We start from the raw sequence: 14,848 nt of genomic DNA on the forward strand, positions 1-14,848 counted from the left end.
CCCATGTACTGTACTGTCATCTGCCCCATCCACCCCGCACTTTGCCCCTTCACTTGCGTAATCTAATTGACACTTGACCTAGTAGGATTGTTGTCTCTGTCTTCCCTCTGTCCCCCCCCCACTTGCCGCGTTGCACCTTGAAACACGTGTGTATAGGCGCGTTATGTGGGATGTATTGACCCACTTTGCTGTGCTATGCGGCATCACTCTGATATTATGGTGCAAGGAACTGCAACACGGCGGCAAAACTCTTGTGCGCGCCAAAAACCTACAAAAACTGTGTGCTTCAGCACACAAAGAGGGATGCACAACTTGCCACCCCTGGTGCCTGGGGGTGGAATAGAGCACACCCTGCAGAAAATGTGCCAGTGGGCTCCATGACCAGCAAACAGAGTGCAGAGAAAGAAGCAGCGCTTTGCAAATTAAACTTCAAAAGGTGCCTATAAATGACACTTGCTTTGTGTTAAAAACTCAAATGCCTATAACACAACACGTCTCAACATTCAAAATCTTGCTTGGCGCTAAAATTCATGTAACCTAATGAAGCATTGCGAAAATACAAAGTCTTAATGTGAAGAGCAAAACATTTCTTCAGAAAAACTGGATTGTCTGTAAACCGACAGCCTCTGTCAGAATCTGGGTGCAGTACCCTGGGCTACCTGAATGACAGCTGTCAGATGAGTTACTGATGAAACTTTAAAGTGATCTAAACTAAAAAGTCTGCCGGATCAGCAAACATAAAAAGTATTGTGGCTAAAGAATACAGATCTCAGTTGCTTTTTATCCCACAGAGTTAAAGCTAACAAAACATGTATTTATATTTGATGCAACAAGTTTGGTTTTTCCTGGAATTTAATTGAGAATAAATTAGCTTGGCTGAGCTGCAACCCTTTGGAAGTGGACAAACGGGTTTCTCCCAAGGGGAGCATTTCCTCTTAGCAGAAACTCACTGGGAGGTTCTAATTGTGGGTTAGCCCAGACTCTCTTCAGAAATGGAATGAACAATGGCAGGCCCTTCAGCCCAGGAAACGGAGGCGTGAGAGGGTCGTAAATGGCTCCTGGAAGGAACAAACAAGGAGGGGGATGCTCCTGGACGCCAGGGAGAGAAAAAGGGGCGTACCATTTGCTGTTAAGCATGAACAAAGAATAATTTTATAGACTCATAACTTGTGATTCAAAATGGTGAAAAATATACCAAGGACATATCTGTTAGTCTAATTTTTGGCTGCACGTTTTAAGAGGTGGCAGAACTGTGTAACATGTTCTGGACAGGAATGGCAATATTTGTGGTTTTATGTGAAATATATTCCTAGAATTGTGAAAATTTGCACACATTCCTATGTTAAACACACATTTGTGGAAATTTGCATACAGTTTGGAAATTGTGTTCATAGCACAAAAGACAAAATTCTGTAGAAAGTTGAAACAAGACCTCGCAGCTGCGAGATTTTGATGAACAGATGCTACATAAAATGTGGCATCTTTGTGTGTGATTTGTGTAAAAGTGACCAATGTAGAAATGTGTATTTAGTATAAAATCCGATTTTGAGACCAGTAGCTAAAGGGAGGTTTCTAAGAACTGTAAAGCAAACCATAAAATGTGACATCAGCCCTTGATCCAATCACTCAAACGAAGGAGGAGATGAAGTTTTGACCCAATCCCAGCTCACAGGGGCAGGCTTAGCTAAGCCGGCCCATACGCCCATTTTGTGATGTCATTTTAAAGGATAAATAGAGACGGCTGACAACACATAGGGACTCACTGATTTTCCTGATTCCGGAAGAGCACTCTGATCCAGCATTCTGCATCCAGCTTTAAACATCTTTCCAGGTCCAGATGCCAAGGATTCTTGCAAGCAGTAGAGAACTATTGACTTTCTGCAAGGCCTAAATCTTCAAACTTATTCTTGCAACCTGTGAAGCGCTGTGGTGTGAGAAGGCCTTTTGAACTAGTATCTTGAAATTCTCTGGCTTGCTACCACTAGGCTTGCCTGAGGAACTCGCTATCCAGCCGATTGAAATACCCACACACTAAAAGGGCTGATCCTGTGCAAATCCGATGACCGGCTTAGCTGACGCGATCCTGTGCCTGATGTGCTGTTCTTCCTAGACCATATCCAATCCATGACCAGAACTGACGGTCCAATTTAATAACTTATCCAGTGAGTATTAATAGGAAGAACTGTGACACATAGCATATTTGCATTTTCTTATCCCAATCTCAAACCCATCCTATATTTCATTCAGAACAATAGTGTTGCTAGAACTATCTTTGGGCTGACTCTTTTCTCATCTGAAGAAGTAGAGTATCCACAACAGGCGGGTTACACTGATCACGTGACTATAAGATCCATCTGTGGCATTCACTTTTCATAGTCATAATCGATTGTATCAACCCATCTGCCATTTTCAAAATGCATTTCTGTTTTCCATTCTCGCGCCTATTTTACAAAAACGACCTTTACTAAAACCTGTATAACTCCCTCTGTTTTTATGATAGAAACGAAACGAAATTTGAACTCCTACTTGTACCTAACCTCCATAGCTATCCATAGAACCCTTTATAGCGACTATCGCGTAAGGAAAGTTTGCCGCGATTTTACATTCTGAGACAGTTTAAAATTGTTTCCGACTTGGACTTTGAGATTTCCATTGTTTTCTTTTGACTAAACCATTGCTTGTGATTGTGTGCAACTGTTCAATGCGGCTCTTTGGCCCACAATTGGTGTTTAGGCTGAGTCAATTCCAAAGACCATTTCAAAGCCATTCTGACAGCTGCAAAGTCAATTCCGTTTTTCTCTTGTGTTTGAAGGGGAAAGGTGGGACTGATATTCTGTCTGAGTTGTGCTATTCCTGAATACCTGCTCTCTCCTCCCATCTCTTTACATTGCCTATTGGGGGGGTTGAGGGGCGTTGCAGGGGAACTCTTAACCATAGTGCTATCTGCTCTACACCAATTCAAAAGTATTCTCTTTTGTGCTGCATTTATTTTTGTAATCATTACTTGATTCATAGTGTATTAAAGCTATCATTCAGTGTTTTGTCACCCCATTGGTAATTGTTGTTTACCTATTAAAAATATATTGTGATTAAATTCTAAATACATAAATATTTACCTTTGCAAACTAGCCTGCTTCCTGGTTCAGTGTGGCTGGAGGGGTTCCAGGAAAAGGTTGTGATACGAGTGATATATCGTTCAGACTATTGAATTTATAGATAAAAATAAATAAGGGTTTCAATTGCGCACTACACGCTCGGCGTGACTTGGGTGTATGCCGGATTGAAATCACTGACAGCTATAAATGTCATATCATATCATGCTCTTGTTAGGCTAGTCAACACTCTGCAGGACTAGCTGTTTCTGATACTCCAGGGTTTCTCTTGGGTACATTGTGTTGATGGTTAATATGGATTTCATGTCAAGTAGTTTAAGGGTGGAGGTGATCTGCAGGAAAGATGGAGCTTACAGAAGCATACAAGACCTTAACCAGTTTGTTCTTGTTTCTTTGGCAGGTACCACATGCACAACCTTCCATTGATCTGTATTAATCACTTAAAGCTGCGTGGGGACCAGGCAAAGTGTCTTGGAAATCAGACAGTGCTAGTAGGAACCCAGTTTCCGGCAGCAGGCAGGCTGGCGCTGTGCACCAGCTACCAGTGCAGAGATGTTTCCACAAAATCGCCCCCCGGTAAGTCAGAATCTTGTAACACTACTCTCTACCTCCAGTGTGCTATCATTTTTTTAATTCTTTATCTTGGGTTGGCTGGAATTTGCCATTGGTGACTTGGCAGTCTCATTTCATGCATGTGTATATTACTTGCTCCTCATTGGACTAATTTTGCGTGCTCGAAAGTGTGACTTTGCTTGGTCAAATTAGTTTCACATGTAGTTCATTCATAATACGGTGTTGACCATATACAGTTTGGCCTGGTGTCTCACTTTGGTCCATTAAAGCCGGTGTTGAGGCCTCTTGCTTGTCAATCGGGAGCACATGCGTCTCTTCTGTTGCCTGATCATGTGCTCGTGTGACTATTGATTGTTTCGTTGGTCCTTTCTTGCAATCTTGAAAGTCTGCAATTTAGTCTGCCAGCCAGTGTAATATTAAGTCTCTGCCCTTGGCTAAAGCTGTGTGAACACTAAGGTGTTAGCTAGTTCAAATGACATGAAATACCCATTTCTTTATTTCTGTCTATAATGCGTCAACTATTATGTAATTGAGGGTTCTACAATCTTTGGCTTTCGAGATGTTTTGAACAATTCTCATCAGTTATAGCCAGGAAACTCAATAGTGTGGTGGGGTCATGGGAGTCCTAATCAAAAAGACTCTTGATGTAGTTTGTATTGCTGCATGCTAGATTTTGATGTGCAACTACTTCGGTGTTCTTTGCTGCCAGGTGGGTGGTCCCGCTGCTTATATCTGCTCAACTACTGGTGTGGGGGAGGGGAAATCCCAGTTCCTCAGCATAAATTTGCAGTTCTATTCATGTCTGCTAGGGATGAAGGTCATGCCTGTGTTCCACCGTCTATTAACAAAATTATACCACTTACACACAGGCAAACTGCCCGCAGTGGCTGCTATGTTAAATTGTTGTGTATTTAATTGGGTGACAACCTTTGAGGGCAATTTAACATCTCGCCCCCAAAAAAATAAATCTTGCAATTTACCTTGCTACATTATTAAACCGATGGGGATAAACCCAACAATCCCTCCACATGCTCTGGGAGAGAAAAAATGACTCGTCTATAGCAGTGTTTCTATTTCAGAATGAAAAATCCTATATAGTTATAGGAATCTGATAACATTACTGTTTTAGGACGTGAGAAGACATTGGGACACTAGTGGAACCACCTATTAGTATTATTGTTTGTTTTTATTTATTATTGCTTGGGGAACCTGGGAAAGGATTGAAAAAAGTTTGAGGTTGTATATGAATGTTGTACAGCTGTTGGTTATGGCTATGCTTTCTCGAGACATCAATAAAAAGAGAAATTTGAAAGGAAAAAAAACACAATGTGCCAGTTTTCAACAACAGACTAAGAAGAATGCATTGCGTTTTCTGGGTCTAGGGTGATGCATGGAAAAAACATAGCGGCACCTCACCTCCAAAGGCCCCAATTGAAAGATAGTTTTGGAGGTGTTCCCTAACGTGCACATCAGAATTGGGTTTTAGAACTGTTCCCAGATGTGCCCATAAGAAGGAAAATATACATGGCCAATGGATGCAGTGTGTAGGAGCTGGCCTGATGGTGAGCACCGTGCATAACCATTAATATGGGTCTTGTCTTGTGGAGAGGTCCCTCTGATTCTGTCTGGACTAACATTAACTGTATGTGCAGATCAAGTCAAATGTGCTCGAGTACTTTTAGGGCACCTTTTATTCAGAGCTTTGTTTAATCAAGCTATGTGGTGTCTTTCCTGTGATTGCTTGCACATTTCTAACTGACATGATTTAACACAAATGGACAAATGCTATAATAAATCTCAGAAAATTCAAGCACCAAATGATGCAAAATGTATGTTCATATAATTCAGTCCCCAGCAAAAAAAACATACATGCGAGATGCTGCCAATACCCTTACTGCTAATGAACAGTCAGTCTGCTATGCTATGAAGAACGATACAGAAAAACCTCCTTTTGATTTTACAAATACTCTGGAATAAGCATAAAAGAAGAATCAAACATGCTAATGTATGGTCTACTCGTGTTCTCCCACCGCATCCCTTCCAGTGCAGGCTTCTAGGAGTTAAATACCTTCTCCTTATAAGTTAATACCATGATTAAGTCACTGGATCAAGGGCAGGGACGAGAGGAAGCGGCTGTATGCAAGTCGTGTTTTGATGCAAATGGCAGCATGCTACCACCAGGACTTGTTTTCTGTCAAGACTTTATTACAGGGGTCTACAACTTTTGGCTCTCCATGTGTTTTGGACTACAACTCCCATCAAGCCTAACTGGCCATTCAAGGGTGAGAGATCATGGGAGCTGCAGTCCAAAACATCTGGAGAGACCCAGATTTTCCGTATGACAGCCTTGCTGCTCTGTCAGTGCCTTGTCTGGTGCAGGAGCATGATGCTGCAAGGCCTTATATTGCATGCAGCAGGGCCACAAGTCCATATACCTTCCTTACTGGGCTTTTTGGAGTACAAGCTATAATCTTGGTAAAATTCAGTTTATCCACGAGGCTTTCTCGGGCCAGGACCCTAACTATCTACAACGCTCTCTTCCCAAATAGTCTCCTTCTAGAGGCCTCTGCTCAGCCTCCTCCAACTCTTTGCGGGTGAGCCGTTTTTCCAAACAGATTTGGGGGTAGATCCTTATCCTCTGCAGGTGCCTCCCTCTGGAACAGCCTCCCTGCCTCACCCCGTCTTGGGCCAGACCTCGTGAAGTCCCAGAAACTCCTCAAGACTTTTCTCTTCCGCTTTCTGTCTCCCTCCCGACTGCTAACATCCTTTCTCTTCTCTCCTGCTTCCCTCCTGCTTTTCCTTCCCCAACCTGCTCAACTGCTGACTGGTGACCTGGTGCACCTCCAGAGCCCCACCGGTCCCAGGCTCCCCCACCAGTCCTGCACTTGCCGCCGGGCCTCTGCATTCTGCTTGGCACTACTGCAATATGCTCCATGAGAGGGGCAACCACTCTTCACTTAACCCAGGCCCCTGCTGGACTGGGCACACTTGTCTCCCTCCCTCCCACACTTCCTGTTCTGCGCACTTGCACGACCTGAATGCACTAGGTACAGCAAGTTTGTATGGCAGGTCCTCGCTCTGTCTCCCTGACCCTGGTTGTGCCTGAAATACTCATGCATATGTGCATTAGATGACATTCACCAATCAATCTTAAATGTGCTCAGGTCTAGTACTGTAGTTTTATTGTTCTGTATGCCACCCCCTTCTCCCCCCACTCTCTGCCACACACTTACACTAGTTATGTCTCTTGCCTAGTATGCTAGTTATTATTAGATAATTTGGTATCTTCAAGGCCTAAGAATGACGACTGTATTCCCTTGTTCAAATGGATTGTTTGTTTTATTCACTTTTTATGCGCACCAGACCCTTAGTTGCAGTAAGAAAATGAAAGGCTTACAGAGTTAAATGAATATACATGTTACATATAATACACAGAATCACAAAAATAGAATATACAAATAATGATACAAAGTTCAATAGGGGATAAAGGGTGAGTAGGAGTATACTGAGCCAGATGAGAAAACAACCGAGACGATGGGAGACTAAGGGTCAGTAGAGATGAGATTATGGCATTTTTTCTAAAATGTAGGTAGGGTTAGTCTGCTCTCAGATTTAGTGGCAGTAAGTTCCAGAGTTTGGCAGCCTTCACTGGGAAACTATTACCACCAATTGTGGTAAGCCTAGATCTAGGTACTGTCAGGCATTTGGCATTCCCAGCTCTGGTAGGTCTGATCGAGATTCTTCTATTAAGTTTTTCTATGAGGTAACTAGGGGCCACGTTCTTTAAGGCTTTGTGGGTCAGTGAAATCATTTTTAGCTGTATTTTGTTGTTAGTAGAGAGCCATTTATGTTGGCGTCTGATGGAGGAGATACAAGTTCTTTTGTTTATGCCGAGTGCTGCTCTCAAGGCGTTATTTTGTAATATTTGTAGTCTCCGGATGGTGACTTTATTAGCACCACTGTATAGGGCATTACAGTAGTCGATTCTGGATAGTATTAAGGCTCTGGCCAGGATCATGCAGCTGTCGTTGGAGAGGAATGGTTTGCCAACTCTTATCAGCTTGCAAGTGTAGGCAGTGGCGGAGGCCAGGGTTTTTACCTGTTTGTCGAAGGACATGGTGGAATCACGGTAGAAACCAAGGGTTTTTACCTCCTTTGAGACTTTGATAATATTCCCGTTAATATTGAATGAGGAAAATTCCTGGCCTAGTTTTTTAATGTTTTGTATGTGTACCCATGATTATCAGCTCAGTCTTTTCATCGTTCAGGCATAGGACATGCGTGGCCATCCATGCCTTGATGATAAGATATAACCTGTTCACCAACTCTGGGTCCTTACTGTGATCCCCAGAAAGGCGGAGGAGAATCTGTGTATCATCTGCATAGTTGGTGTAGGTGATACCCAGACGGTCCAGATCATCAAACTAGGGTTTGGGGAAGATGTATAGAGTTGGCGAGACACATGAACCTTGAGGAACCCCGCACGAGATGGGGTAGGGTCTGCGGCTGCCGATGGCGAGAATACTCTCATCGTTCTCTTTCTCAGGAAAGACTCAATCCATCTGATGGCCTCAGAGGAGAATGGAGCGGCAGAGTCCAGGTGTCTACAGAGGACCTTGTGTCCTACTAAATCAAATGCAGCTGAGAGATAAAGTAGGAGCAGAAGTGTTGTCTTCCCTTTGTGTCTCAACTCGTCAATTTTGGTTTTTAAATCAATTAACGCAGTTTCGGGCCTGTGTAGTGGGCGGAAACAGATTGTCAAGTTACTAGGAGTTTATACAGTTCTAAGTGTTTTTGAATCTGGATATAGGCAGCTTTATCCAGTATTTTAAGTAGTAATAGTACCGTGGTAATAGGACGGTAGTTGGTGGGGATGAGCGGATCTAATGTCCGTTTCATGTGGAGTGGGAGCACCCAGGAATGTTTTAGGTTGGCAGGGATGGTACCTGAGGTAAAGGAGGCATTAATAAATTTGGAAATGAAAGGAGATAAATCTCTGGCAGCGTCTTTTATTAGCTGTGCTGGGCAGATGTCCCCTTGGCAGTTGGAGGGTTTAAGCGAAAGGATAATGTTTTCTACTTCCAGGATAGACATTTTAGTGAAGTGAAATTTATTGTGTGCCGTCGGTGGGTCACTAGGCGGCGGGATGTTGGGCAGGTGCTGTAAGTTCAGCGTTTCTTTCTTTTGCTGTATTTTACTTTGGAGCATGTTTATTTTATTTGATAGTGCCTGTTCGATGTCTGCACACCAAGACTTATCCTTAGTGCAAATATCAGGTGTGGCTATTGGGGACTCAAGTTCTTTTAATATGGAAAAGAGTTCCTTCATGGTAGTTAGATTTGGCAATGCGTTCGTCATAAGAATTGCGTTTTGCCAGGCAGACTTCATTCTTGTGTGTGAAGAGGGAGGTTAATTTAGCTTTGTTGTCATTGGAAGGGTATAGTCTCCAATTGTTTTCACTTTTTCTTTTGTGTACGTCTCTAAGTTGTGGCGAAAACCGTTTATTTAAATGGGCTTTGGGTTTGCTTGATCAAAGTTTAAGAGGGGCGATTTTGTCCATGGTAGTGAGCATGATATTATTCAATTCATGGACTAGGTTACTGGGATCTAGATTTTCTGGCAGTGTATTAAGAGTGGGTAGGATGGCAGGGATAACTTTGTCAATTGTGATGCTCTTTTTGTTTCCGATTAAACATGGTGGCGCTAGTGGAGGGGGCCATAGGAGTAGGTCGGGTGGTAGATAGATTAAAGGACACCAATGAGTGGTCAGTCCAGGGTTGAGGCAGGATAGATGAGATAGTGGCGGTGCAGTTCTAGTCTGCTATCCAATCCAAAGTTCTCCCTTTCAAGTGGGTGGGTTTGTTAACTTTTTGAGACAAGCCTAGTGCATTGATGGTGTTGGCTATATTCGAAGCGTTTTTGTCCATGAGATCATTAAAGCCTATGTTAAAGTCCCCTAATAGGAGTAGCTGCGAGGATAGTTTGAGGTTGTTAGTAAGTATGTTATGCAGATCCTCCTCAAAAGTGCCAATAGGACCAGGAGGTTTATATTTAGATGAATGGTAAGTGATCGTGAATTGTTTATCTGGAATTTAGCAGATAGAAATTTGCACGATTGTGACAGTTGGGTAGGGGCTAATCTGAGGGAAATGCACGTTTTAGAGATAATGGCGATACCACCTCCTCGTGCACCATCACAGTCATGCCTAGATATAGTATAACCGTCTGGGATGGCTAACGGAAGTGAGGGTCCTGCCACATTATGTAGCCATGTCTCAGTAACCGCTAGAAAATCCAGATTACCTTCTGTAATTAGGTCAGCAATGTCGAGGGCCTGGGCGACGAGCGATCTTGCATTGAGAAGTGCTCCTTTAAGGGAAGGCGCCTTGGTTGCAGCGTTGGTCTGGATAGGCTTAGCTATATTGGTGACAGATAGCTTAGATTTGTGACTATTGGGTTGGTAGGCGTTTATATTAGGAGTAGAAGTAGAATGTGGCGATGGCAAGTTAGTATGGCAGGGTTTCATAATATACTGGTAGTTTGTTTTCAGATAGGTAGGTTGTAGAGATCTTCTACGTGGTTCATGTAATTTGGAGAGTCTGGCACGGAGTCTATAGTTTTTATCAACTGTGGCACATGGTGAGGCGGCATAGGGTACTGTCCCTATGACACTATGGAGTTTGGATTGGAAGGTAGTGGCGTTATTCATGGCTGTTTTGGTCAGGGTGGGTAGGCATGGAGCTAGGAGAGGTGCTGGTGGGAGCTCAGTAAGGCATACTAGGTTTTTGGTAATGGAGTGTGAAGTGACAGCCATTATGCAGAGCAGAGTTGTTAGACCAGGTGAGCTGCAGGGACCCCCTACTCCATCTTGCCTCCTTGTGGCTTATAGTGATGCCCCCATGCGCCCCAGATCCCTTTGTGTTGCTCTGCTTCCCTGTCTAACCTGCTTTCCCTTCCCCCTCCCTCCAGCCACCTCCTGGACATCCCTCCACCCTTGATTGGCCAGTCGGGCCTACTCTGTTTGGGTTTGCAGCTTCACTGTGGGATAACGCCATTATCAGCACGGCGATCCCAGGTGAGCTGCAGGGACCCCCTACTCCACCTTGCCACCTTGTGCTTTATCGTGATGCCCCCATGCGCCCCGGTCCCCCTTGTGTTGCTCCGCTTCCCGTCTCCCATGCTTCCCCTTCCCCTCCCTCCGCCTGCCTCCCGGACCTCCCTCCACCCATGATTGGCTGACTGTCTGGCCTTCACTGACCCGACCGAGGCAGCCCTCTGCCTGGCAGCCCTCTGCCTGGCAGCCCTCTGCCTGGCAGCCCTCTGCGGCTAAGGGCCCAAGACAAAGGGCGGCTCCAAGAATGTGTCTACAGATGTCCGTAGGGGAAGCCAATGAAGACAGCATCCAACAGACACCAACAAATGGGTGTGGCATGGGTGGGGTGTAGAGCAATTACTCTACTCCAGAAAGCCCTTGCCACTCTATCTCACCTTCCATAACGTAAACTGCTATAGATTTACACCATGCACACCTAGAGAGATTTGTGACCACCAGCCTAAATCCATCCTTGCCTGAACTGTAATTGTTGCACTTCACTACACACTAACGTACTAACCAATGTTAACTAGTGCCACACACACCTACAGAGAACGGTTAAGATCAGCCTGCGTCGCATCCAGACAGGTAGAACAATGATGGCTTGTGCCACACTTAGATGTCATCCTCGACTTTAGCCTGCGTCGCACCTACACAGAAGTGTGAATGTTAGCATGTGCCACACTTAGATGGAATTCTTGACCTGGCCTGCGTCGGATCTAGTGGGAAATGTGGATGTTACCATGTGCCACACTTGGACATCTTCCTCAACTTTAGCCTGCGTCGCACCTACATGGAGGTGTGATTGTTGGCATGTGCCGCACTTGGAGGGAATTCTTACCTAGCCTGCGTCCAATCTAGACAGGAATACGCATATGCCACACTTAGATGTCATCCTCAACTTTAGCCTGCGTCGCACCTACATAGAAATGTGAATGTTAGCATGTGCCACACTTGGATGGAATTCTTAACCTAGCCTACGTCGGATCAAGATAGAAATGTGTATGTTAGTATATGGCACACTTGGAAGGAATTCTTAACCTAGCCTGCGTCAGATCTAGATAGAAATGTGAATGTTAGCATGTGCCAGGACAGAAATGCTAACCGACCAATTCACTGACGGTTTTGTCCCTCTGCATACACCTATCGGGCTCTGACCAGACACAGCCACAAGCCTTGGGCGCAGCAGTCTGCACAGGCTTCGGTGCACTGCGGCAACGACGCAGACCGCACATATACTTGCACAACAGCACACGACGACTGCCGGCAGTGGTACACCCCAGGCCCAGCCAGCGGACCCACTAGGCTGAGGTTGCCATCAGCACATCACTGCTCTCTTGCACTTTTCCAGCTTATTCCCACTAACTCACCCCCCTTCTCCTTTTTCAGAGCCGCCAGAGCGCCAAGGGACCACTCAGGTGGTGATAGTGCGCGGTACAAATATCCTTTAACATTAACATGTAGAGGCACCTAGGCCTGGTCAGTCAGGCTACGGAGATGGGGTAGTGGGTGAGAGGCACCAGGGCCCGAATACAATTAGAAAAAATAAGGCAATGCATAGGAGGCACCTGGGCCTAAATACAATTAATTAGCAGCAGTGAGGCAATGCATGGGAGGCACCTGTGCCTGATCACAATGAGGCAGCAGCAAAGAGGTAATGCATGGACGGCACCAGGGTCAGATCAGGTTGAGGAGGAATAGTTATGGGATGCAGGTGGATCGCATGTGACCAATGTCTGGTTGGGAGTGACAGCGAGTATGAGCGGTTAATTAAACAGTCGGGGTCATTGGCGGTATGCAGGTAAGGTGAGCACAATTAGAATACACAGCCTGTTTGGATGGGCGCATAAGGCTCAAATAGCTCGAAATTGTTACATTAGGCAATGTGCAGGCGTGGGCGGATAGATGGAAGGCTCCGAGTGGTAGTGCAATAGTGGACTTATACATAAACAAAATGGTCGGAGTGGTTTACTACTGAGGGCAGGGAGCAGCGGTTAGGCAATGGCCGTAAAGAGTTACCTTAGAGTTGCGTATGGATAGTTCAGTTCATGGTGAAGTGCTGGCAGACGGCATGATGGCTGGTGACAGGCTGAGGACAGTTAAAAGCCTTGATTCCTAGGCCTTGTTGATGGGGGCCGGCTTCCGCCTGCCGGCTCACGGGGTAGGCCGTGTATATTCTCCTAAAGGCCAATCGGTGCCTCCGGAGGTGTGCTTAGCCTGGAGGGGTGAGGAGAGCCTAAGTCGAGCAGCGGTCGGCCATCTTGGAGGGGTTTCGTCCACGAGGATTGTGTCCTACAACGTATTCCACATCTTTGTCATGTCCACAGCTGTGCACTTCGGAAACTTTTTCGGCAGAGGGCGTCCTGCGTCGATGGCATTGGGTCGATGTCCCTCAAAGGCCTACGTCGAGGGCGACGTCACTGGGCTTTATAAATAGGATGCACGGTGCCCATAGCCTCAGTTCTGTTTGTTCCGCGAACATGTTGCTTTGTGTTACTCGGCGCGCCTCGTGTGTTCATCATTACGCCTCGTGTGTTCATCGCTCAGACTCAGTGGTCTGGCTTCAAGACCTGCCTGGACTGCAAGTCCAAGATGTCGCTCACCGACCCTCACCCTATTTTTTTGTGGTGCCTGGAAGAGTCGCATGAGCAGAAGGGGAAGCTTCAGGCAGGTAGGGGCTCTAAGCCTGTTAAGTCCTGAAAATCCAAGTCCAAGGGGGTTTCGACCGACAACTCGAGGGGCGACTCCTCATCGGAAGGATTCCTGGTGATCTCGGTCCCGGAGTGGTTCCCACCATTCTTCCTCGTCTCGGCACTCTAGGAAGCGCCGTCACTGGTAGCCTTCCCCGTCCTCCTTGGAGGATGGTGCCTCGGGGAAGGTAGTGTGCCCAAAGAAGTCCTCGACTCCGGAGGAATGTGCAGCGTTTAAAGAACAAATGTTAGCGATTTTTCAATCGCAGGGCACGGGTCCGGACGCGCCTTCTCACAAAGCCGGCCAGGATCGGTCTTGTACTGTGGCTCGCACGCCTTCGGGCTCGGGTCCGCAACATGACTCATCGGGAGCCTTAGAGGTCCCGTACGGACAAGGGTTCGAAAAGTCGCAAGAGACATGTCTCTAGGTCTAGGTCTCGGTCCTGGTCCACAGGAAGACCGCAGCTACCTACTTTGGGTTCAATGCCGACTCGGTCGGCGATGTGTCCGTCCGACTCGGACATCAACGCTTTACCATCGGACCAGCCCACGGCGCCGGCAGCACCTGTGTCGACACTGAAGCCTTCGACACTCTCGACATCGAGGTACTCGGCGTCGAAGCCTTCGGCGCCATCTGTGCCTCTGTCGATTTTTTTCTCTAAATTTGCCTTTGGAGTACCCGGATCTCGTGGATCCTCCAAGGAAGGCTACTGGGAAGCCTGTGCGGCCTGTTTTGGCCTCCAGGGCCTCTTCTGTCATCAGGCCTGGCTTTCTACCCCCTTTGGATGACATTTATGAAGAGGAAGAAAGGCTGAGTTTGAGGACGCTGGTGAACTTGATGAAGCTCCACTTTTGTCTGGAGACAGTCAGTTGGAGGAGTTGGGGCAGACCCTCCATGATGCCAGTGGGTTGGACACTTCCCCAGAAGTTGAATTTGGTAGGCCTAGCCTGGGGCTCATGTGGAGTCGTTATACAGGAGGCTCGTGGCGAGGGTCTCTTGAGTATCTGTGCTCGTCCAGTCCTCCTGAAGACTTTGTGCCGGATGATCTAACGGACATCTTAGATCAAGGTCCGTCCTCTGACCCAGTTTTACCATTTCATCTCACCTTGCATAAAAGGGTGGCAGCTGCTTGGCAGTCCCCGGAATCTCTTCCGGCTGTTAATAAATCTTTGACAAAGAAATACCTCCCTTCTGTTAGTGACCCCAGCTATTATCTACTCACCCCACTCCTGAGAGTTTGGTGGTTCAGGCGGCTTCGGCCACCAGAAGCAGGCGGCGTACCCTACTATCCCTCCGGATAGGGTTGACAAGCGCTTCGATGGTTGAGCCCGTAAGGTATTTTCTGCTGGGAGCATGGCATTGAAATTGGCCAACTCCA

General features: G+C 46.2%; 1 protein-coding gene across 3 annotated transcripts in view; it reads left to right on the forward strand.

Annotated features, from left to right (window-relative positions):
• The window catches only part of LOC138569820 (transducin-like enhancer protein 1), a 654,895-nt gene that overhangs the window by 80,368 nt on the left and 559,679 nt on the right, over nucleotides 1-14,848 (forward strand). For all 3 annotated transcript variants that reach the window (XM_069648175.1, XM_069648192.1, XM_069648183.1), the window contains exon 2: nucleotides 3,514-3,689. In XM_069648175.1, coding sequence (XP_069504276.1) covers nucleotides 3,666-3,689 — 24 coding nt within the window. In that variant the 5' untranslated portion in view covers nucleotides 3,514-3,665. The remainder of the gene's footprint in view (nucleotides 1-3,513; nucleotides 3,690-14,848) is intronic.

Source organism: Ambystoma mexicanum, chromosome 1p, assembly GCF_040938575.1.
Source record: "Ambystoma mexicanum isolate Mex_15411 chromosome 1p, UKY_AmexF1_1, whole genome shotgun sequence".
Taxonomy (NCBI): domain Eukaryota; kingdom Metazoa; phylum Chordata; class Amphibia; order Caudata; family Ambystomatidae; genus Ambystoma; species Ambystoma mexicanum.